The sequence below is a fragment of the Canis lupus genome, chromosome 35 (assembly GCF_003254725.2).
Source record: "Canis lupus dingo isolate Sandy chromosome 35, ASM325472v2, whole genome shotgun sequence".
NCBI classification, from domain to species: Eukaryota; Metazoa; Chordata; class Mammalia; order Carnivora; family Canidae; genus Canis; species Canis lupus.
The window spans coordinates 17,026,569-17,051,637 of record NC_064277.1 but is presented as its reverse complement, the minus strand read 5'-3'; the positions used below and the strand labels follow the sequence as shown (position 1 = coordinate 17,051,637).

Genomic DNA, 25,069 nt, shown 5'->3' with positions numbered 1-25,069 from the left:
CGGCGCTCGCCCCGCCCTGGCCATTTCCGCCGCTGCGCCAGCCGGGGCGCCGGGGGCGGGGGCGGGGCCTGTGCGCCGGGGGCGGGGCCGGGGGCGGGGCCTGTGCGCGGGGGGCGGGGCCTGTGCGCGGGGGCGGGGCCGGAGACGGCGGCGGCGGCCTGCAAGCTGCAGGCTGCAGGCTGCAGGCTGCGGGCCGCGCACGAGGTAGGCTGCCCCGGGCGCGCGGAGGGTGCGGGACACACCACGCCGCTTGCTGCGATCCGAGTCCCGGCTGGGGCATCCTCACGAGCGTGGGCAGCCCGGCCATCCGCGCCCTGAAACGCGGTTCGGGAAGCCGCGTGGGGGACCTGGGAATCACGAGGTCGGGCAATGAATGACCTCTCTGAGTCCACGATTTAAAATGCTCCCCCCCCTCCCAAAAAACACTGCTGTGTCTTAGTGGTTTTGAAGGAAAGAGAAGAACTTGCCAAATAGTGAGTGATGTCCTGGGGACGAGAGTGGGGGCGGGGAGGGGGAACTGGGGTGCTGTAAATATTCTGTCTTGCTGCAAAGTTGTGAAACAGATGTATGCAAATCTGAAAATTCACTGAGCCATGCTCTTAAAAGGAGGTGGGGGTTGGGAACGGGGGTGCTGTAAACAGTCTGCCTTACTGCAAGGTTATTAAAGTGGATGCCTATCTAAAAATCCACTGGAACCGTGCTCTTAAAATGTATGCACTTTACAGAAGTTATTTTTCAATTTAACATTTAAAAATAAATGTAAAGCAGAAACATGTTTTTGTTTTTGTTTTTTAAAGGGGAGGGAGGAAACCAGACTTGAGAGTTCGTCCAAAGAGTACTTTGGGGGCCAGACTAGTGCATCCGCTGTTTCCGTGTGCCGGTAGGAACAACTGTGAACTTTGCCTTTCTTTTCTTGTTTTTATTTTTATTTTTTTTTACATTTTTTAAATTGAAATTCAATTTGCCAATGTACAGTATAACATCCAGTGCTCGTCACATCAAGTGCCCTCCTTGGTGCCCGTCTCCCTGTTACCCCATCCTCCCCCACCTCCCTGTCCGTTTTTTTTCCCAGAGTTAGGAGTCTCTCATGGCTTGTCTCCCTCTCTAATTTTTCCCACTCAGTTCCCCTTCTTTGCCTTTCTTGATTCTTATAAAAATTTGCACTTTTATCTTGTTATAGAAAATTCTTATTTCGAAAAGCGCATGTGCAAGTACACGTTGAGATGCTATTAGAGCAGCTAAGAAGTGGTTAAGTTACAGATGTGATGTTGACTTAGATTTCAAGTTTGTGTGCAAGGGATAGAAGTGTGCAATTCCAGATTGCGCTGGCTCTATGGTGAAATTATGCTTGCCTTTTGTTTTAAGTAGAGAACTGCTTTATAAGGCTCAAGCTCAGGTTCCGAGGTTTCTGGCTGAAAATGTAGATGGGAAAACTGTAACTCTCTTTTGCTTTTCTGTACCCAATATAATCAGGTACTTTGTTTGACCTCTCAGAAATTTTACTCTCTCAAGTTGTAGGGTATATTCAGAGTCACCTCCTGACATCAACAGGACCTTGCAAAAGTGTTTGTTAACAAATGTTTTTTGAGAAGTGAATTTATGTTCCCAATTCCAGGGGCGGAGGAGTGCCTTCTCCTTAAATCTTAAGCACACTGGAACCAAATTTTTCAATAAAGGGAACGTTTCCTGAAATACTTGCTTTTTTGTGATGTTTGCTATTCTCATTGACAAATCATTAAATTAGAGCCGCCAATGATAGCAGGCTATAGTATAATCCAAATTCAATTAGTTTCACTGATTCAAATTAAACTCAATTAGAATTAATCAAGTTATATGGTCCTTAGTATTACAAAGTTCACATTGAAAGGGCAGATGTTTTCCTCATATCTGCAGATGGATTTGAGGTTATGTTTAGGTGTTCTTTTTTTTTCTCTCTCAGTTCCTTTGTGTTCATTTTCCCATGCAAAAAAGAAACTACAAGAAAATTATTTGAGGGGGAACTTGGGTGGCTCAGTGGTTGAGAGTCTGCCTTTGGCTCAGGTCATTGTCCTGGGGTCCCGGGATCCAGTCCCGCATCCCGCTCCCTGCATGGAGCCTGCTTCTCCCTCTGCCTATGTGTGTGCCTCTCTGTCTGTGTCTGTCATGAATAAATAAATAAAACCTTAAAAAAAAAAAAAAAGACTAGGAGCAAAGGGAAGTCTTGAGAGAGAGAAAAACATTGGCCTTATGGAAAATATTAGGATCAGAATGTCTTTGAACTTAAGCAATATCTCTGGGAACTAGAAGACAATGGAATGACTTTTTCAAAATTGTGAGAAAAAGTAACTTTTCAGGTGGCTTTTCTGTGGATGTTGAAATATTTTAAAATTCAAGTGAGAATTCTAACCAAGAATTCTATGATCAGCAAAACTGCACAAAAACCTTTTCTCCTATGCACCCTTTCTTAGAAACCCGTTGGAGGTTGTGCGTCACCAGTTTAAGGACAGTAAGCAACAAAACAAAAAAAAGGAGGAAAATATAGGATAAAAGAAATAGGAGATTCATCAAAAGAGAAAGAAATCTTCAGGATGATGATCAAGAAAGACGCCACAATGCTAGCTATGTAGTGGGAGTGGAGAGCATCCAGGTCAGGAGTCTCCAGAGTCTTCTCCAAGATGGTGATATTGGTAGAATAACTGATAACTGAAGAGATTGAGAGTGTATTGATAGGATATTGGGACAATTGTGGAGCATTGAGTTGAATTGGTAACAAGGACATAGGAATTTTATAAATGAAAAGTCAAGGGGCACCTGGGTGGCTCAGTGGTTGGGCGTCTGCCTTTGGCTCAGGTTGTGATCCTGGAGTCCTGGGATCCAGTCCCACATGGGGCTCCCCACAGGGAGCCTGCTTCTCCCCTCTGCCTGTGTCTCTGCTTCTCTCTGTCTCTCATGAATGAATAGATAAAATCTTAAAAAAAAAAAAAAAAAAGCAAGACAGTCATTAACAGCAGAATAAAAAAGTACAAAAAAGGAAGAGTAATCATACAGTATTATGTGGTTTAGCTGTGAATGGTATTTACCTGGTCATCATAACATGTACCCCAAATATTTAATGAACCATAGACTATATCTGGGGGGGGGGCACCTGGCTGGCTCTGTTGGAGGAGCATGCAACTCTTGATCTTGGGGCTGAGAGTTCGAGCCTCACGTAGGATATAGAACTTACTTAAATACGTAAATCAATGAACTTTAAAAATAAATAGGCTGTGTCTATATTGAAAGGATGGGGAAAATGAAAAGGTGGTGTGTGTGCTGGGAAGTTGAAGGAGAGCGAAGCAGGTATCTTCTCTCCATGCTACCTGGAAATGAAAAATGAAGAAGATAGAAAATAAGCATGCTATTTTGAGATACAGAGTTAGATTTCAAGACTCAGCTAAAAGAGTTCAAGATGGTTGCCTTTCTCATTGGGGGTGCAGACTGCTATCTGAAACTCTTTAAATTATATGCATTATAATGGAGAAAAAATAAGTAAGCAGTGAAATGTTAAAAATTCAAGTGAGATGCTAGAAAAAATTCTAAGTTTACAAAAAAAATTTTTTTTTTGTCCTCTCCTTTTTTAAAGCTTAAGCTCTTTGTACTCGAACATTAAGGTATAATTCTGTTTATTTAAAGATCCTTCCTAACATGTAATATGAGGTATGCCTCTACCATCAGACTCCCTGAAAAGTAACTTTTCAGGTGGCTTTTCTGTAGATGTTGAAATATTTTATTTTTTATTTTTATTTTTTTTTTAATTTTTATTTATTTATGATAGTCACACACAGAGAGAGAGAGGCAGAGACATAGAGGGAGAAGCAGGCTCCATGCACTGGGAGTCCGACGTGGGATTCGATCCCGCGTCTCCAGGATTGCGCCCTGGGCCAAAGGCAGGCAGTAAACCACTGCGCCACCCAGGGAATGTTGAAATATTTTAAAAAGTCATACTAGGGCAGCGCGGATGGCTCAGTGGTTTAGCGCCGCCTTCAGTCCAGGGCGTGATCTCGGAGACCTGGGATCAAGTCCCGCGTGGGGCTCCCTGCATGGAGACTGCTTCTCCCTCTGCCTGTGTCTCTGCCCCTCTCTCTCTCTCTCTCTCTCTCTGTCTCTATGAATAAATAAATAAAATCTTAAAAAAAAAAAGTCATACTGCTAAGGATAATAGGTTTTTATTTCATTCATCAATAGAATTGCAATGCCTTGAATGACAATATTGCAAATATTTTCCATGCAGGCACTGGAACCATCTGTTTTGTAAGGCAGAGGTGTCTCTGAAACCATGGACAAGACAAGAACTTTCCTGGATGTTAAAGAGTACCCCGATACTGAGGTACAGAAAAACCGAGTACTGACTCTGGAAGAATGGCAAGAAAAGTGGGTGAGCCGCAGAATTGGATTCCATCAAGAGCAAGGACATAAGTAAGAAATGTTTGGTATATGACAGAGAAATGCTCTATTGGCAACTGACTTTGGAAATAGAAGTAGTAATATTGGTACACATTATTTGATTTTACAAGGCACATTTTTATTTTTCGCATTTCACCGTCTCTGAAATAGAATACATCTCTGGCATGTCAAAGGTTAATGAGCAACCGTATCTCTTCTCAGAATGTATAAATAACCGCGTGACAATTGCAGGCATCTGAGATTTATGAAATACATCTTTTTTTAAGCCCCTGTAGCCTCTGGGTATTGGTCATACATATTTATATGTACACCAGATGCTCACAGTAACGTGTATATCTCTTTGTACTGAAAAGTGGTGGGGTTCTGACTTTGCTTTCGGACAGTGTGTGTTCAAGTGTAAAGTGTCATCTGTGTGGTGGAAGGAAAGAAGCTGAAAAAAGTTAATACTTGAGCCAGGATGTTGAGCAATGTGTTAGTAGTAGTAGGCTTGAAAACAGCAGTGATATATCTGGGCCAGTGCTAAGTAAAGTGGTCATTCTTGTTCTAGGCAGCTACCCTGACTTCCCAGGGGATGATACAATCATTATTATTATTATCATTATTATTGCATTTGCATACTGAGTGGTAGTTGGAGCATCTTCCCAGAGTCTTTGTATGGGTTATCTTTATCATGCGGTGACCTTAGAAGAACCACGTCTCTACAGAAGGAATTAACTACAGAATTAGACTTCCCAGAGCTTTAGAGTCTGAGACTGAGTACATGTTTAGAGAACTTCCCATAAAACAAATGTTGAAAAATTCAGTGAGTCCAGAGGCTCCCCATCTCTCTCTCTCTCTTTCTTTCTTTTTTTTTTTTTTTTTTAATTTTTATTTATTTATGATAGTCACACACAGAGAGAGAGGCAGAGACACAGGCAGAGGGAGAAGTAGGCTCCATGCACCGGGAGCCCGACGTGGGATTCGATCCCGGGTCACCAGGATCGCGCCCTGGGCCAAAGGCAGGCGCCAAACCGCTGCGCCACCCAGGGATCCCTCTTTCTTTCTTTTCTTTTCTTTCTTTCTTTCTTTCTTTCTTTCTTTCTTTCTTTCTTTCTTTCTTTCTTTCTTTCTTTTTCTTTCTTTCTCTCTCTCTCTTTCACACACACATACATATTCAGGGAATTAAAGAATTTTCAAAGCACAAAGAAAAAATAACTTTTAATTACTAATGAGGAAAACCCTAGGGTTAAATTGATTACCTACTCACTAGCTATGTGACTAAATGAGTTATTTCACCTTTCTTCTTTCATATATAAACTGGAGAGAATAATAATTCCTGTTTTTTACTCTCTCAAGTTGTAGGGTATATTCAGGGAGCTAATGCATGAAGAGTCCTTAGCCTCATACGAGGGTAGTCCTTTCCTCTGTGCATTGGGCTAATGAAAACATATATTTTTTCTTCCCCAGGTTATTAAAAAAGCATTTGGATACTTTCCTTAAAGGCGAGAATGGACTGAGAGTATTTTTTCCTCTCTGTGGAAAAGCAGTTGAGATGAAATGGTAAGAGCAGATAAGCATTCACACACTTTCTTATCTTAATGACAAATACACTGGGTGAATATTTAATCTAATGTAGGTTTAAAAATTCCATTCTCAGGAAATGCACAGGGATTCTTTATTTGAAGTAGAACAAGACTGATGGGTTCATAGAGATAATATCCTTAAACAGTAAGACACAGCACGAAGCGCTGGTGTGGTCTAGTCTTTCTGTATCGAGTTTCTAAGGAAAAAAAGCTATAGTTAGGAACCAATTTTGGGGTCTCAGGATACAGAGGACTAGGTGTCCCTCTTATGTCTGCGATCTCTTTGTGCAGTTTCATTTGTGGGGGTGGTTTAGGAATATGGCTGAGTTAATTTTAGATATTTTTAATAGAAGTGGACAGAAAAATTTTAAATGAATTGCAACTCTTTGGCAAGACCACATATAGCCCACCGTTCAGCCCAGCTGTCCCATCCCGCTACGAGCACATTGGTGATTATTTTCAAGAATCCTTCTTTTGAAACCAGTGATGAGGATTTCTTGTGAGTAATTCTCTGTGAAGAGAAGTCACTTGAATTAGCAAGCCGCAATTGCTAGAGATTACCCTAAAGTCACAAACCTGGCAATCATTTTCTGTAGAGAACTCAGTCGCAATGATACTACACAGACACTATTGTACATACCATTAGTTCATAAGCTTGATTGTTGAGAATTTTGGTCCTTAGGCAAAACATTTTAAAGTATTTATTAAAAAAAAAAAAGATTAGTAAATGAAACTCATAGTGACTTGGAAATGCTCTGTTTCCTATATAAATATAGGCGGTGGACCCAGAGAACACGAATGTGTTCGGAGCTGGTTTTTGGGTACAGACTCTTGCATACAGACCAGACCGCCCCCTTGCTCAACTTGTAGCTGAGTATTTGGGACATGGCTGCTATGGCATCGGACTCTAGTGTGGCCATGAAACTGAGAATACTTAAACTGTATTACGAGACTTACCCCTAACCAACTCACTGAACCAGAAGAGTCGCTTTGGAAGCTACTTGCAAGAAAAACATTAACTCTACAAACAGACTGTCTTATAGCCGTATCGTTAAGTGTTAACAATCTAGCACTGGCAGAGAGTTTGAGACAAGATTAGGAAGTAGAAGGAGAAAACAGACAATTACATGTGATTGTCGACTAGGTCTAAAGTCATTTGTAATAAAAATACCAGAACTAAGCTATTTCAATTGCCGGTAAGTGCTTATATTAGAGGATTTTTCATCTATGTATCTAATTTATGTATTGAGGTCAGTCCAGATATCACATGTGAATAGATGACTATGCGGCGAGGCCCAAAAGCACTAAAATAAAATGTTTAACACATTTCCTTAGGTGTTTTTTTTTTTTTTTTAAGAACATCATCCATCATAACCCAGCCTGTGCCAGTCTGTAATAGGCTCTGCTTTAATTTCAAAGTGTAAATAAAAATCCTCACAGCCAGCTTGGATAACTTTGTGTGGAGAATAAAAAAAATATTTCCTGGAGGCACCTGGTTGGCTTAGTTGGAAGAGTATGCAGCTCTCGATCTCAGGGTCATGAGTTCAAGCCCCACATTGGGTGTAGAGCCTACTTAATTAAAAAAAAAAATTCAGGGGTGCCTGAGTGGCTCAGTCAGTTAAGCGTCTGCCTTTGATCCCAAGTCCTGGGATCGAGCCCCACGTTGGACTCCCTGCTCAGTAAGGAGTCTGCTTCTTTCTCTCCCTCTGACTGGCCTCCCTGCTCATTCTCTCTCTCACTCTCTCTCATAAATAAATCTTTTTTAAAAAATTCAAATTATTTAATAAATAAATAACAGGGCAGCCCAGGTGGCTCAGCGATTTAGCACCTGCCTTCAGCCTAGGGTGTGATCCTGGGGCCCCGGGATCAAGTCCCACGTCAGGCTCCCTGTATGGAGCCAGCTTCTCCCTCTGCCTGTGTCTCTGCCTCTGTGTGTGTGTGTGTGTATTTCATGAATAAATAAATAAATAAAATCTTAAATAAATAAATAAATGAATGTCTCTGCCCCTCTCTGTGTGTGTGTATTTCATGAATAAATAAATTAAAATCTTAAATAAATAAATAGCAAAATAAAACATTAAATATATTCCCTGTAGGTTAACTTATAAATTCAGGAGGAAATATGAAAGACAAGTTATTGATAGTGTTTATTTTAGATCCATAAACAGTTCATGCTCGGACCTCATTGCAAGTAGTAGTCTCCTGTGGGCAAGGGGTACAATCAGTTCTGCTACCCCTCTTGTTTTGATAATGCAATTTCACTCTGACTCCATTGGTAAATCAGGGAACAATTTGAACGTGATGTGAATTTCACATTCACTTCTGTATAATTTCGTGTGTAAGAATGTGAGGTAAGAGTAGAAAACCACACACAGCTGAGTGCAGCCGTGTGTAAAGGGACAGGAGGCACCTCAGTTGACTTATGTGCTGTGAGCCACTCCCATCCGCAGCTGGTGTTAGAACTTTCCAGTCATCTCCCCTCAACGCACAATAACTCACAAGCTGCAGCCCTTCCAAACGCTCTGTACTATTTATATATATATATATTTTTGTAAACTTTTAATGTGTGTTATATACTCTGTGACCATTTCTGTTAGGTTCCTTCTCTCTCTCTCTTTTTTTTTTTTTAAGATTTTATTTACTTATTCATGAGAGACAGAGAAAAGCAGAGAGCCACCCAGGTGTCCCATCTCTCTCTCTGTTTTTTTTAAAGATTTTATTCTTCAAAGTCATCCGGGGCAGCCCGGGTGGCTCAGCGGTTGAACACCGCCTTCAGCCCAGGGCCTGATCCTGGAGACCCAGGATCGAGTCCCATGTCGGGCTGCCTGTATGGAGCCTGCTTCTCTCTCTGCCTCTCTCTCTCTGTCTCTCTGTCGCTCATGAATAAATAAATAAAATCTTTAAAAATAAATAAATAAATAAAAATAAAGTCATCTCTACACCCAACATGGGGCTTGAGCTCACAACCCATGGAGATCAAGAGTCACATGTTCTACCTACTGAGCCAGCCAGGGGCCCCCTGTCTTTTTAATGTGCCGCTGACGATGTTTTCTTTTCTTTTTTTTTTTAAGATTTTACTTATGTATTTTAGATACAAGAGCGAGTAAGAAAGAGAATGAGCAGGGGTAGCAGCAGGGAGAGGGAGAGGAGGAAGCAGGCTCCCCACTGAGCAGAGAGCCCAACACACAGCTCTGTCCCAGGACCCCAGGAACATGACTTGAGCCAAAGGCTCAACCACTGAGCCACCAGGAGTTCCCCAAGTTTTTTTTTCTTATGCATTATTTATTCAGTTTATTTCTAAATTTTAACTGTGTTTTTGAGAAAATCCTGGTTCACAGAGATAAGTTATGGCAAATGTGTAATAGCTTTTTTTAAAAAAACATAAAACTTAAGGTATTCTTGACATATAACAATGTGTTAGTTTTAGGTGTATATAATAATGATTTGATATTTGTATTTATTACAAAATGATGCCCATGGTAAGTTTAGTTAACATCCATTATCCTACGTAGTTTCAGAATTTTTTTTTCTTGTGATGAGGACTTTTAACATCTACTGCCTGAGCAACTTACAGACATTACTAACTATAGTCACCATGCTGTGCATTACATCCCCATGGCTTATTTATTTCAAAACTGGGAATTTTGACCATCTTTGCTTGTTTTGACCACCCTCCACCCCTACCTCTGGCAACCACTAATCTGTTCTCTGGATTTATGAGCTCGTTTTTTTTTTCTTTTTCTTTTTTAGATTCCACATACAAGTGAGACTATACAGTATTTGTCTCTCTGTGTTTAACCTACTTCATTTAGCATAATGCCCTAAAGGTCCATTCATGTTGTCACAAGTGGCAAGATTTCATTCTTTTTTATGGCTGAGTAATATTCCACTGTGATAAAGTTTGTTAATGTTCTGTGGCAACCCCCATTTTCCCCATAAGCCTTTCAATTTCTATTGTAAGATATTGCATAGCACAGTGATTTTTTTTTTTAGGGATGCGTATGTTGCATTATAGCAGAACTGACTGTATGTGTTTATTTGACAAAAATCAATACTGTACCACTAACACTGTTTCCTCTGAATCCAAGATTCCCAAGACTATGGATCCTGTAATTTAAAAACTTGTCAGGAAAACACTAGTTATTTGTTTATGGCAATTAGGTAAATTTCTGGGTAGTGTTTATTGTAAGTAAATGGAAATTGTAAGATTATAGAAATGGACACTAATGTTCTGGAGCCCTGTGCTCTAGCACCGTGGCCACTAGCCACATGTGCAGATTTCATTTTAAACTAAATCACACTTAAGGGCACCTGGGTGGCTCAATCAGTTGAGCCTCTGACTCTGGATTTCGGCTTAAATTGCTGAGCCACTCAGGGATCCCCCCAGCAGAGGAAGTTTTAATGGACAGAGCTGATTTAGAGAAATTGAAAAGCATCTCTAATCCACAGGGTGCTTTTAAATTAGAAACTCATCTAATCAAATCCATTTGTAGTAGATCAACATTTTAAAGTATAGTTTTCCAAATTTTTAATTTTTTCATATGGTCATATGGATCAGTTTTTCAGAATTCCATGTACTATTAAGTTTCAGAACATAAAGATCCACTTCCATACAAGTTCTATGAAACCCTGTGACCCCAAATTCATAAAAATCCCTTATAATTAAGGGAAATGTATGTTTGTTAGAGGTATGTCCTTTGATTTAGTATTTGGAATAAAAATTTAAGTGTAAATATGTGATTTCATGCAGGTTTGCAGACCGAGGACACAGTGTAGTAGGTGTGGAAATCAGTGAACTTGGGATACGGGAGTTTTTTGCAGAGCAGAATCTTTCTTACACAGAAGAACCCATTGTGGAAATTCCTGGAGGCAAAATATTCAAGGTTTGTTTTGTTTTTGGTAAATAATTGTTCCCCTACCCCCATAGGAAAAGTCATTCTTAGGGTGCATAAGTTACAACTGTTATGTGACTTCACTTTCTCACACAGACTCACCTGGTGGTTATACAGTCTAAGGAGCGAGGGCTTAAAAAGATAGGTGATAGGTAGGGGTACCTGGGTCTCAGGGTTAAGCATCTGCCTTTGGCTCAGGGTGTGATCCCAGGACCCTGGGATCAAGTTCCCCATCCGGCTCCCTGCAGGGAGCCTGCTTCTCCCTCTGCCTAAGTCTCTGCCTCTCTCTGTGTGTCTCATGAATAAATAAATAAAATCTTTAAAGAAAAAAAAAAGATAGGTGGTAGCTAGATATGCACAAATATATACAACAGCTGATGGCAAAGCCTATCTATACTCATGGTTTTGCTTTGGGTTTGTTTGTTTGATTGATTGATTTATAAACAGGCATTTCTGAGAATGTCTTGGGCCATACCCTGTGTAAGACCTTGAAGAGATAGAAACACGGTCCCTGCCCTAATGAATATCTTAGCTTAGAAGAAAAGAAAAACACAGAGAAAGCCATTTGTCCCTTGTGGAGCTAAGCGTAATGACACAGGGCATGAAGGGAACAGAGAGGAGAGCTCCCCTCACCCAGCCTCGGAATGCCTACTGATGCATGGTGACAGGTAGGATTGGCTTGGGGAGTGTCTTTCTTCTCTGGTTCATCTTGAGTTTGAAGGGGGAAAGGTGATGACAATTAAGGAGGCTGGCAGTCACTGACACATCATCAAGGCAGAGGCTGTGGCTTGGCTTCCCAGGCTGGCTACGGCTGGGTCCAGGCTCTCTAGTCCTGTGTGGTCTGGCCATTGTCTGTTGGTACAGTCAGTTTCTCATGAGGTGCCCAGTTTTCTAAATATTGAAACTAATTGCAGGTCAGTAGAAGGCTTAAGAGTACTTTATTTTACAGCTTCCTCCCACTCTGTTCTCAAATCATCCCATGAGCTTACTCAGTCCAAAGAGGCTAGTCCCAGAGCAGTGGTTCTCAGCCTCAGGGGCACATTTGCAAAGGCCTGTGGATCTTTCAAAATTCCCAATCCGAGGGCTCACCCCAGGCCAGTTAAATCAGAATCCTCAGGGGTGTGGGGCCCAGCGTCACTACTGTGGAAAGCTTACCTGAGTACTTCTCTGAGCATCCATCCTATATTCCTCTACCTCACCCACAAGACTGCCTGAGCAGTGTTCGTGCAATGCCTCACAAAGTGCACATTTACCCCGTCTATTCTACAGGATGCCTTCCTGGTCCAACACACAAGGTCAAGTTGATGTAACTCGCTGTTAAGGAACATCATCCCTACTTCATCTCCGAGCCTCCCACAAACCATCATAGGGTCAACCTCAGCCTCAACAGACTAAATTTCATAGAACACATCTAACTTTTTTTGCCAGCTTGGGGTGTGGGAGGGAGGAAATAGGTCACTTCCAGTTTGCTAGCAACTCACCCAGTTTTCCTGATACCTTAAAATTCACTTACACTTATAGCTGGGACGTGTCATGCATGTGTCCTAGGAACTGGGGGCAGGCAGGGACTTGCTTGTCTGCCAGCAAGATCCCCCAAGTTGAGACTTGCTGCCCGTCCTCCCTGCCATCACACCCACCCCTTGGGTTCACCCCCACGGTGCTTCCAGACTGATCTTTGGAGACCCTTCCTCTATTTGTAAACCTCCATTGGGGCCTCACTTCAGAATACTATCTAACAGTTGCATACCTGACCTCTCCTTCCTTGGCCTTCACCCTCACCCCCACCCTCCAGGCTTCTCACATCCCTTGGATCTAGTGGAATCCATGTCCCTTTACTCCCCCCTGGGCTGCACCCCCAGCTCAGCCCCCTGTAATGTTAGCAGATGCAGGGGCACCTGGGTGACTCAGTGGTTGAGCATCGGCCTTCGGCTCAGGGTGTGATCCTGGGGTCCTGGGATCAAGTCCTGCATCGAGTCCTGCATCGAGTTCCCTGCATGGAGCCTGCTTCTCCCTCTCCCTATGTCTCTCTGCCTCTCTCTGTGTGTCTCTCATGAGTAAATACATAAAATCTTTTTTTTTTTTAATTTTTATTTATTTATGATAGTCACACAGAGAGAGAGAGAGGCAGAGACACAGGCAGAGGGAGAAGCAGGCTCCATGCACCGGGAGCCTGACGTGGGATTCGATCCCGGGTCTCCAGGATCGTGCCCTGGGCCAAAAGCAGGCGCTAAACCGCTGCGCCACCCAGGGATCCCCATAAAATCTTTAAAAAAAAAATATGAGCAGATGCATCCAGATACCCTTTCAGAGGCTGCCTCTTGTTGGGCTTTGCCTGTTACCCTCAGGCAGTTCTCAGCTCTGTCTTCTGAGTCCTCATGTTCTCTGGCACACAGGCCATCCCGTCCTAACTTCCTAACTCTGCCTCTGCACCCACGCCTCTCTGCTCTACCAGGCTTTCCTCGCTATGGTCAGAGGCCGTGTTGGATTCACACCCACTCTCTGGAACCCAGGATAGTCCTGCCCACGAGGGGCTCAGGCAATAAATTCCCATTAGCCGATGAATGAAAGAGAAAAAGCCAGGAGTGCACACAACTGCACTTTGCAGGAATGACTTCCAAGATATCTGACCTTCCTCCATCAGCCTGCCTGGTAGTTGATTGACCTGTTTATTTATCTTTAACAGTGTCAAAATATCAGGGCTCTGCTAAAACAAACATTGCTAAAACAGAACAAGTTCTGGAGATAATAGCTAACTAATCTCCAGGGTTAACCTCACTGTGATTTTTCTTCTTGAGTTGATCCCAGAGAACCCCATACAGGTCTAAAAAAACCAACCAACCAAACCAAACCAAAAAACAGAGTGCCATTAAAAAAAATTATTTTAGAAAAATAAAAAATAAATAAAAAAATTATTTGTAGTGGTGGTTCCATCAATTAAGCATCTGCCTTCAGCTCAGGTCATGATCCTGGGGTGCTGGGATTGAGCCGTGCATCGGGCTCCCTGCTCCACCGGGAGTCTGCTTCTCCCTCTCCCTCTGCTGCTCCCCCCTGTTTATGCTCTATCTCTCTGCCAAATGAATAAGTAAAATCTTTAAAATATATTTGTAGTATTTTCAGTTAAAATTATTTGCGGTACCATTGCATTCTTCATGTTGAGTTACACATTCCCTCTCCACCACCTTTGCTGTGCTTTGCTGCTCGTATCTTTCTGTAACCATCCATGTCACTCCTATTTAAATAGCATCCCCCCCCCCCTTGACTTTCATTACAGAGCTCTTCAGGGAACATTTCGCTGTACTGTTGCAGCCTTTTTGATCTTCCCAGGTAGGACCAAATTCCACCTCTGCCCTTTGAATAACCTGAGTGCTTGCCAGGCAGTACTTCTGATTATCCCTCTCCACTCCCAATTGCATGGAGTTGAATCTCTTCTGCAGTTCTTTTTACTACAGCCCACCTGTCTGCACACTTGATAGCTTTCGTGTCCTTGGATAACTTCCAGAATACGGAAAGCATTGTCATGCCTCTAGGCAGGTAGGGGAAAGGAAGGAAGAGTAAGACCATGTCTTCACTTCACAACTGACCTGTAATGGAAAGAAATTTCAAAGTGCAGAAGGCAGTGATACCTTATCCCCTGGAAGTCCCTGATACTTCTGGGGGCTGGGAGCAGGTTGTCACAAATTGTCCTTTAGCTCTCCTCTGTGCTCCCCCGTCAGAGCAGAAGGGGGAAGCCACTGCCACCAGTTCCTAAAACTAGAAGGAGCTCCTCATGTCCACATCTGCATGTCCCTGCTGACTCCAGAAAAACAGACAGAGATCCCAGTTTCTTGACAGCTAGTGAATACCAGCCTGAGCCACCAGAAATGCCGTCCTTCTTGATCAAGACTCGATTTTTGTTACCTAAGATATTGTACTTTTGTTTCTTTCTCTTCCTGATAGAGCAAATATCGGCAAATTTGACCGGATCTGGGATAGAGGAGCATTAGTTGCTATTAACCCAGGTGATCGCGAACGGTTAGTAATTTCGTTTCTTTAATTACATTGGGTTTTCCTTTTTGGCCTTCTTAATTTAATATGCTGTACTTTTTGAGAGCTCCAGAAAATCAGTTAGACTTTTACTGGTTTGAAATAGTTCACGTATCTGGAATTAGAAGATCTAAATTCGGTACCATCTTTGTGTGAAAAAGGATAGGATTGGGCAGCCCGGGTGGCTCAGCGGTTTGGTGCCACCTTCAGCCCAGGGCCTGATCTTGGAGACCTGGGATCAAGTCCCATGTTAGGCTCACTGCATGGAGCCTGCTTCTCCCTCTGCCTGTGTCTGTGCCTCTCTCTGTCTCTCTATCCCATAAATAAATAAATAAAAATCTTAAAAGAAAGAAAGAAAGAAAAAAAAGGATAGGATTTGGCCATGGCCATGGGAATCTGGTACAAGGCTTGTTGTTCCATCACTTCTAAGCTGTGCTGCCTCGATCAAAGTATTCAACTTGTCCAGGTGTCAGCTGACTCCTCTGCAAGATGGTAGCATGTCCACTGATATCACCCCCACTGCCTCCACTAACCCAGAAACCGTTCTGGGCAATTGCCATGTGCCAAGTATTGCTTAACACACTCTGTATACCTCTGCTCCACCAAACAACCCTGTGGGGCATATTGCTACCATTATTCCCATTTTATAGATGAGGAAGTTACAGTAAAAAAAAAAAAAGAAAAGAAAAGAAAATTAAAATATGAGAAAGCATACAGAGTAAAACATGGCCACTCCTATGTACATTCCATTCCAAATACCGCTCACCTACTTATTTGGAGATAGCATATAAATATTAAATTATTTCATAGTATGGGGCAGACTCTTCACATATATCCAAAGTCCTGCATGCCCATCAGTGAAATAAAATTTTTTTAACTATTTTTTTTAAGATTTTTTTAATTTACTCATGAGTGACATACAGAGAGAGGCAGAGACACAGGCAGAGGGAGAAGCAGGCTCCATGCAGGGAGTCCGATGTGGGACTCGATCCTGGAACCTCAGGATCATGCCCTGAGCCAAAGGCAGATGCTCAAAGGCTGAGCCACCCAGGCATCATGAAATAAAATTTTTTATTTCTTAAAAACTGTTTCATGAATACAGCTTATTGACACACCCAATCTTCTTTAAGTAGACCATGCCACATTTTCTTTCTGGAACCTTCCCCTTCCTCACCTGCCTGGAAGTGGCCATTCTCTAAGGGCCCATCCATAGCATTTGCTGTGCCCGCCTGTCTCTTACCCTTGCTGCTTTACTGAGCACTTCAATTCTATCACTTTCATTCAGACACCCAATAAATGCATACTAAGTTCCCACCAAGTTCTAAATAGATACTGTGCCGTATATTGGGGAAATAACAGAACACATCGTGCCTGGCATCTGCCCTTATCATTGTTACATTTCCAGCCCTATTTTTGCCCTCAGATGTCCACATCACATTTTGGTGTTTGCTGTGTATTTCTTGTGTGATATCAGTGTCCTTTAGCAACTCAACATGTTATGTGGAGCCTCTCTGCTTCCATAATACACCACATATGTATACTAAATCCACTTCTGCTAGATGTCTGCCTTTTTGGGTGTTTCCCACTCCCTAAGGATGTTCATCCTCCTCTTTGGGGTTAGTCCTCACAGGGGCTTTGATCTGTGTGGTTCAAATCCACGAGGTAGTGGGGAGCAAGCTGCAAGTCACAGCTCACTATGAGGGCAGACCATGCGTGTTGTATCATTCCCCAGCTGCTGGCAAAGTGTGTATTTAGCACACAGTAGGAGCTTAGTACATACGTGTCAAATAAACGAATGAGAGCAAACTAGACCCACAGCAAAGGAAATCCACTGTTTGATACCAGCCACCCACCACCTCCTCTGTCCTGGGTATAAAGGTCACCTAAGTGGCCTCTGGACTGTTACTTCATGGTTAACAATGAGTAGTGAAACCCCATCTAGAAGGCTTGTTTCAGGAATCCAGTTCTAGGTTGGCCACTCTATGGTCCTCCCTGGTTTCCCCACTCTCTTTCCTCCCAGCCTGGCCACGTGTGTGTATGCACGTGCACACACGTATGTCTGTGCGTGTGCGAACCTGTACGTGTGTGTGATCACAGCCCCAAGCACACCTGAGAACATGTTGGCCTTTGTTACCAGAAACACAACTTACCTGAGGCCAATAGAAAAATACACTTCTTTATCTTCGTCTTGGTACTTAGCATGTTTGAACTTTATTTCATTCCTGTCATTAATACCGGGCAGCTTTTCTGTTTTGATTGCATGTGCACAAGTCCCGAGGTGTTTGATGCTGGGCCCCTCAGGTGTGTCATCTAACATAAATCAGTGGGGCAAACCTCTCGTTTTTCTGAATTTTTTCAAAGTGGTTGAGAAAGTCCACATTCCAAAGGGAATGAAGTGTGTCAGTCCTAGGAAACCCTGCCAAACCAGTCTGACTGATCACTTTCAAGGGGATGGCAAATTACTTCTTCCTTCTTCTTTAAGAAAAAAATCTTATTTATTTATTTTGAGAGAGTGTGAGTGGGGGGAAGGGGCAGAGGGAGAGAGACCCTTAAGCATGAACCTCTACCTCCCACTAAGCAGGGAGACCCAACTGGGGCTCAACCTCATGACCCTGAGATCAAGACCTGAGCGGAAATCAAGAGTCATTCTCTTTAACAGACTGAGCCACCCAAGTGTCCCGCTTCTTCCTTCTTCTTAAGACCAACAATCAGTAAGCTAAGTAAAGGTTTTTTGTTCAAAAGTTTCCTTTGATCCAACACTTTCTCTTGCAAGGACATGTGACCCACTCAAGCCAGTCCTAGCTGGGGGAGTCTGCTAAAAAGAATAACAAGGGGCACCTGGGTGACTCACTTGGTTAAGTATCTGCCTTCAGATCAGGTCATGATCCCGGAGTCCTGGGATCGGGCCCCACATCAGGCAGGGAGCCTGCTTCTCCGTCTGCCACTGCTCCTGCTCCCCCTACTTGTGTGCTCAATCTCTCTCTGTCAAATAAATAATAAACAAACAATAACAAAACTAACCCGGGTGTTTACGTCATACCAGGCCATGTTCTAAGCACTTCACGTGTATAAACTCATTGAATACACACCACAACCTGTGAGATGGTTACTAGTCTCATCCCCGTTTTACAGATGAGGAAACTGAGGCCCACAGAGTTGAGAATGTGTCAGGCTTATGTAGCCACTACGTGGAGGAGCTAGGCTTCAAACTCTGGTATCTGGCAAAGTCCACACTCCTAATCCCCATGCTAATCCCCTCCCCAGTTTCTCACAGAGCCCTGGACAGAGATCCCACTACACCCAAGCCTAGTAGAAACTGTGTGCCTAGAGCCAAGGCACCTCCCTCAGAGTTGGGGAGTCTGTCTCTGTCTGCCTGTCCCTCACGGCATCTCTACCTCCTTGTGCCCGTCTCCTCTGTCCTCCTACTCTGTTAGGCTTCCTCTGCTTCCTCTACTTCTGCTCCCCTGTGTCTGACTTCTCACAATCCCCAGTGCCAACAAGCACACACCACAGAAGCTCCAGCGGCAATACAGTGATGACAGCTAACGAGCACCTCCTTTTTGGGTCTCTGGATTCAGTTTCCCAGCACAGTCATCTGATTGGCCCAAGCCAGCATTCTGCATGGGGCCCAGCTCCCATTCCTGGTCACTCTGCTGATGGGCCCCGTCCCAGTCAGTGCCTGCCTCCCATTCTAAACCAATCAGACACAGCTGGGAAATGACATCATATGCACCCCGGGACCTCTACTAAAAAGGACTGTGCCAGTAGCACTCGTGGTTTATGTTGTACCCTGCAGAGCTTGATTTCATGCTCCCTTGAATTTTTGCCTGTTAGTCTTGTCCCCCTCCAACTCAACAGAGGAAAGGAATTGTGTTTCGTACTTCCTACATATGCCCCAGGAGAGGACCCAGTTGCCCAGGATATTGTTAAACTGCAGCATCCAAGCCCAACAGCAAACCTACCGAATCACACTCTGGGGACGGAGTTTAAGCATCTTTTTTTTTTCAGCAGGTGCTCAGGTGACTGATAACCCAGCCTGGTCTGGGAAGCACTGCTCCAGAGCTGGCACTGCTTTGTGGGAAGTGTGTGTTCCAAGTGGATAGACCTTGGAGCACCACATCAGGCTGGAAGGAGCCTCTCCTCAGCTTAACGTGACATCTTCTGGTCTGATGAGCTCTGGAAGCACACACCCTTTTGATTCCTGTCTTAATATTTCCCAGTTTGCCAGATGACATAATTTGCAGACTGTTTCTGGCATTTAGAATGCAAATCGACTTCAGCTGGTCCTTCAGAATTAAACTCAGTAATGGAGATGAGTGAACTTGGTTTCCCTCCCTTGCTCTCATCCCCTGCAGGCTTTGCCTTTGTAGAGAAATGTAACACTTTACTATGTTGTGTTCTTTTTAGCTATGCAGATATAATGCTGTCCCTAACAAGAAAAGGGTTTCATTACCTCTTGGCTGTTCTTTGTTACGATCCCACTAAACATGCAGGTAAAGTTTCTTTTGTTTTTCTTTTTCTAAGATGTTGCCTCATTTCGGGGATTTAATTCTGTGACACGGATAGCAGTATTTGCTCCTAATTTAGATCATAGGAAGAATACTGCTTTCTATATAGGAAGGAAAGTCTGGTTTGGGTAAATGGAAACTATAAACCTTTATTCCTCTTCCCACTGGATACACGTTTTACTTGTATGTCATCTCATTCACCATTCACAGCTCAGACTATAGAAGAGAGGGAGAAATGGATGGCCCTCATATAAGAAAGAAATCTCATGAACTCTGGAATAGGAGGAAGAGGGACTAGTTGCCCTGTTTTGAACATAGCATATGTGCTCCATCCGTGGTGGTGGGGATGTGTTAGGAACACACCTACAAATACACAGACACACCCTCATAGGACAATAGATGAGACATGGATGTGGGAGGTGGGGGGAGTTGGAGGTACGCAGAAAAATCTCTAAACCATTATGGTTTTTTAATTTCTGAAATTTTACAATTTATTGCATCGTTTAATAATGATCTTTGTTTTGAACTTATAAAAGTGATGTTTTCTTCTGGGCTCCTTTTGATGTGCTTGAACATTGCAAGCTTAATCTTTGCCACAACTGAGCTTTTATTTTCAGGAAGAGTGAAAACAAAATATAGAGGTTTTTTGTTTTTGTTTTTGTTTTTTTAATTTTTATTTATTTATGATAGTCACAGAGAGAGAGAGAGAGAGGCGCAGAGACACAGGCAGAGGGAGAAGCAGGCTCCATGCACCGGGAGCCCGATGTGGGATTCGATCCCGGGTCTCCAGGATCGCGCCCTGGGCCAAAGGCAGGCACCAAACCGCTGCGCCACCCAGGAATCCCAATATAGAGGTTTTTATGGTAGAAATCCCCTTTTTGATTTTTAACAGAGATTTTTTAAAAATATGGTGTTTTATAAATATTTACATGTGCTAGTATTCTTTTCTGTTTGAGTAAATCAGGTCTTAAAAGTTCATTAAAAGATGAGACCTAGTGTCCATAATTAAGTCTGGAGCAATTGGATGGAAATTGAAATTAATGGAGACAGACTTCAGTTCTGCTAATCTGATATAAATTCCATTCCTGAACAGGAAGCTTAAGGCAGGGCTTGTAGGCAGAAAATACAACAGGCTCTGTCTGGGGTTGGAACTCAGAATACCTCTTGAAAGGAGCAGAAGCTAAATTTCCTTTAAAGTGAATGGCCTGTGCAGAGTGGGAGGGATATATAGAGTGTGAGCGAGTGCAAGAGTCATAGGAAATCAGTACTCCAAAAAATGAAGGAAATGCCAAGGAATTTGTTAATAAATTTCATGCTGATTTTAAAATTCCCCCAAATAAATAAATAAATAAATAAATAAATAAATAAATAAATAAATAAATAAATAAAATTCCCAAGTCCCAAAAACTGGAGAGCCACATGCAAATAATGAAACTGGACCACTTTCTTATACTATACACAAAAATAAAATTCAAAATGGATAAAAGACCTAAATGTGAGACCTGAAACCATAATAAAAGTCCTAGAAGGATCCCTGGGTGGCGCAGTGGTTTGGCGCCTGCCTTTGGCCCAGGGCGCGATCCCGGAGATCCAGGATCGAATCCCATATCGGGCTCCCGGTGCATGGAGCCTGCTTCTCCCTCTGCCTGTGTCTCTGCCTCTCTCTCTCTCTCTCTCTCTCTCTGTGACTATCATAAATAAATAAATTAATTAATTAATTAAAAAAAAAAAAAAGTCCTAGAAGAGGGCAGCCCAGGTGGCTCAGTGGTTTAGCGCCACCTTCAGCCCAGGGTGTGATCCTGGAGACCCAGGATCGTGTCCCATGTCAAGCTCCCAGCATGGAGCCTGCTTCTCCCTCTGCCTGTGTCTCTGCCTCTCCCTCCCTCTCTGTGTCTCTCATGAATAAATAAAATCTTAAAAAAAAAAAAAAAGTCCTAGAAAAGAACACAAGCAGTAACTCTGACATCAACCATAGCAACTTCTTACTAAATATGTCTCCTAAGGCAGGGGAAACAAAAGCAAAAATAAACTGTTGGGACATCACTAAGATAAAATGCTTCTTTTTTTTAAGATTTTATTTACTTATTCATGAGAGACAGAGGCAGAGACATAGGCAGAGGGAGAATCAGGCTCCTCACAGGGATCCTGATGTGAGACTCAATCCCAGAACCCCGGGATCATTCCCTGAGCCAAAAACAGATGCTCAACTGCTGAGACACCCAGGCTTCCCAAGATAAAATGCTTCTGCACAGCAAAGGAAACAATCAACAAAACTAAAAGGTGGCCTTTGGAATGGGAGAATATATTTGCAAATGACATATCTGAGAAAGAGTTAGTATCCAAAATATGTAAAGAACTTAACCAAACTTAACACCCCCAAAAAATAATCCAGTTAAAAAATGGGCAGAAGACATGCACAGACATTTTTCCAAAGACATCCAGTTGGCCAACAGACATATGAAAATATGTTCAACATTACTCATCATCAGGGAAATAAAAATTAAAACCGTGATGAGATATCACCTCACACCTGTCAGAATGGCTAAAATGAACAACACAGGAAACAGCAGTTGTTGGGTGAGGAGGACGTGCAGAAGAGGGGATCCTCATGCATTGTCGGTAGGAACGCAAACTGGTCCAGCCACTCTGAAAACAGCGTGGAGGTTCCTCAAAGAGTTAAAAATATAGCTATACTACGCTCCACCAATTGTACTACTAGGTATTTGCCCAAAGTATACAAAAATGCTGATTTGAAGGGCACATGCATCCCCAATGTTTATTGCAGCATTATTTACAGTAGCCAAATTATGGAAAGAACTCAATGTCCATTGACTGATAAATGGATAAGATGTGAGATACACGCACACACACACACAGGAATATTATTCAGCCATAAAAAAGTGAAATCTTGCCATTTGCAATGACGTGGATGGAGCTAGAGAATATTATGCCAAATGAAATGAGTCCGTCAGAGAAAGACAAATACCTTATGATTTCACTCATATGTATAATTTAAGAAACAAAACAGATGAATATAGGGGGCAAAAAAAGAGAGGCAAACCAGAAAACTATCTCTTAGCTACAGGGAAAAAAATGAGGGTTACTGGAGGGGAGGTGGATGGGGGGAATGGGTTAAATGGGTGTTGGAGATTAGGGAGGACGTTTGTTAGGATGAGCACTGGGTGTTGTATGTAAGTGATGAATCACTCAATTCTACACCTAAAACTAATATTACACCATATGTTAACTAACTAGAATTTAAATAAAAACTTGAAAAAGAAAAAAAATAAAAGTTAACAAGTCCCATGGCTGGCCCAGCTGTCTCACCTAAGCTAGAGATGGGCACCCACCATGGGCATCCCCTTGGTAAGCCAGCCTACTTCTTTGCTATGACATGCGCAAAAGAAGACGCAAAGGAACCTGTCACATCCTCACCAATTTGATAATTATGTTGTGTAAGGAATAACTATACCTGAGTCACTGGAAATCAGCTGAGAAGTGGGCCCTGAGAATTTCTCTTTAGGAAGAAAAAAAAAAAAAGAATTAGATCTATAGACAGTATTTTTCACCATGTTTCTCTTTTACCTAGGCCCACCATTTTATGTTCCAGAGGCGGAAATTAAAAAATTATTCGGTAGGTTATTTATATTTTAAATAAAGTCAACCATTAACTGTTTTGAGTTGTTGTCAACTATTAGTGTCTAGAAGTCTATAAGATCTAAAAGTTATAACCATTTTATTGAAGACATTTTATCATAGAAAAGGGACTTATCTCTGTCATACGTCTTTTTAGCTAAGTGGTGTACGTGTGTTAGAGGCATATGAATTCTTCTAGAGAGATGATATGTTTAAGTCTTAGGAGTGGTAAGTGGTAATAGCAATTCACAGTTCAGATAGCTTGCCCTTAGCATCTCCCCTTTTTCATTAAAAAAAAAAGAAAAGAGGGGCACCTGGCTGGCTCAGTCAGAAGAGCATCTGAGTCTTGATCATGGGGTCAGGAGCCCCATGTTGGGTATAGAGATTATTTAAATAAATAAAACTTTTTAAAAAACAAAAAGAAAAATCTTCAGTACACACTGCCTTTAAAATCATTTGATGATGGGATCCCTAGGTGGCTAAGCGGTTTAGCGGCTGCCTTCGGCCCAGGGCGTGATCCTGGAGTCCTGGGATCAAGTCCCACATCAGGCTCCCTGCATGGAGCCTGCTTCTCCCGCTGCCTGTGTCTCTGCCTCTCTCTGTCTCTGTGTGTCTGTCATGAACAAATAAATAAAATCTTAAAAAAAATAAAAAAAATAAAATCATTTTAGAAATCTCAGTTGCATTCTATTTTTTTTTAAGATTTTATTTATTTATTTGAGAGAGAGAAAGAGCAAGTGTAAGCAATGAGAGCTGCCAGGAGGAGGAGCAGAGATAAAGCGATAAGCAGACTCCATGCTGAGCGTGGAGCCTGATGTGGGGCTCAATCCCATGACCCTGAGATCAGGGCTTGAGCCAAAACCAAAAGTTGGACACAGCTGACTGAGCCACCCAGGTGCCCCTCAATTGCATTCTTCGTTTAACATTTTTACTTGTTCCTCTTTCTTTTTTTCTTTTCAGGTTCAATATGTAACATTCATTGCCTTGAGAAAGTTGATGTTTTTGAAGAGCAACATAAAAGTTGGGGAATTGACTACATTATTGAAAAGTTATATCTGTTTACAGAAAAGTGAATGAGACAAGTAAAAACAAGTAATAGCAACATGGTTTTGGGCAATGAACAGTTATGCCAAGGCATGAAAATATAGTGGATGACTCTTGGAAAATTATTCACGGATCACATTACAAATCTTTGCTCACAAATACACATAACTTTATAGAAAAGAACATATAACTAAATCAGTGAAGTAGCTACCTTTAGAAAGAGTGTGACTGGGAGGGTGAAAGAATCTTACTTACAGATTGCAAGAATTTTTTATAATCAGCCTGTGTTGTATAATTTTAAAAATTAAAAATTAAGGGGGCACCTGGCTGGCTCAGTCGGTGGAGGATACAACTTGTGATCTTGGCGTCATGAGTTTGAGCCCCACTTTGGGTATGGAGATTACGTAGAAATAAAACATTTTTAAAAATTAATTAAAATTTTAAAATCCTTTTTAAAACTAAAATTAAAAATATGTAATTTTTTTAAAAAGTAAAAGAAATGTAACACATATAAACTTAAGGAAATAGAATAGGCAGAACCACCGAGGCCATGTAACACTTTACTAGGGTTCAAGGTAAAAGACAGTGGTCCAAGAAATTGTATGACATTTTTTTAAAAAGACTTCTGACCTCTTTAAAAAATAAAAATGATCTTTCATCCTTACAGCCCAGACTCTCCCTCATTTCTTATCTGATATGCTTTCTTTCTTATCAAACGTTACGTTACAAATTCACCAGAGTGGCTAACTTGTTGGGAACAGGATAGAATTCCACATATGTACCTCAAAGCAGTCATTCTGGGGGCACCTGGCTGGCTCAGCGGTTGAGCATCTGCCTTCAGCTCAGGGCATGATCCCAGGGTCCTGGGATCGAGTCCAGCATCAGGCTCCCTATGGGGAGCCTGCTTCTCCCTCTGCCTATGTCTCTGCCTCTGTGTCTCTCATGAATAATTAATAATCTTAAAAAAAAAAAGTCACTCTGC

General features: G+C 42.2%; 1 protein-coding gene across 4 annotated transcripts; it reads left to right on the top strand.

Moving 5' to 3' along the window:
- Positions 1 to 116: 116 nt before the first annotated feature.
- Positions 117 to 24,753, top strand: TPMT (thiopurine S-methyltransferase). 4 transcript variants are annotated; one of them, XM_025443736.3, is made up of 10 exons: positions 117 to 204; positions 798 to 880; positions 4,250 to 4,434; positions 5,869 to 5,961; positions 10,735 to 10,867; positions 14,148 to 14,200; positions 14,813 to 14,887; positions 19,307 to 19,392; positions 22,997 to 23,041; positions 24,004 to 24,753. In XM_025443736.3, exons 3-10 carry the CDS (start codon positions 4,295 to 4,297, stop codon positions 24,114 to 24,116), a joined length of 738 nt encoding a protein of 245 aa, XP_025299521.1. In that variant the 5' UTR covers positions 117 to 204; positions 798 to 880; positions 4,250 to 4,294; the 3' UTR covers positions 24,117 to 24,753. The 4 variants fall into 4 exon arrangements, with proteins under 4 accessions (XP_025299521.1, XP_025299528.1, XP_025299535.1 ...); XM_025443740.3 differs by having other exon boundaries at positions 133 to 473; XM_025443743.3 differs by lacking the exon at positions 798 to 880 and having other exon boundaries at positions 123 to 204.
- The last annotated feature ends 316 nt before the right edge of the window (positions 24,754 to 25,069 follow it).

Coding starts and splice junctions, on each gene's coding strand:
- TPMT (XM_025443736.3), top strand. CDS start 4,295: ATGGACAAGACAAGAACTTTCCTGGATGTTAAAGAGTACCCCGATACT. Junction 14,888..19,306: donor AACCCAGGTGATCGCGAACG/GTTAGTAATTTC, acceptor TGTTCTTTTTAG/CTATGCAGATATAATGCTGT. Junction 23,042..24,003: donor GGAAATTAAAAAATTATTCG/GTAGGTTATTTA, acceptor TTTTCTTTTCAG/GTTCAATATGTAACATTCAT.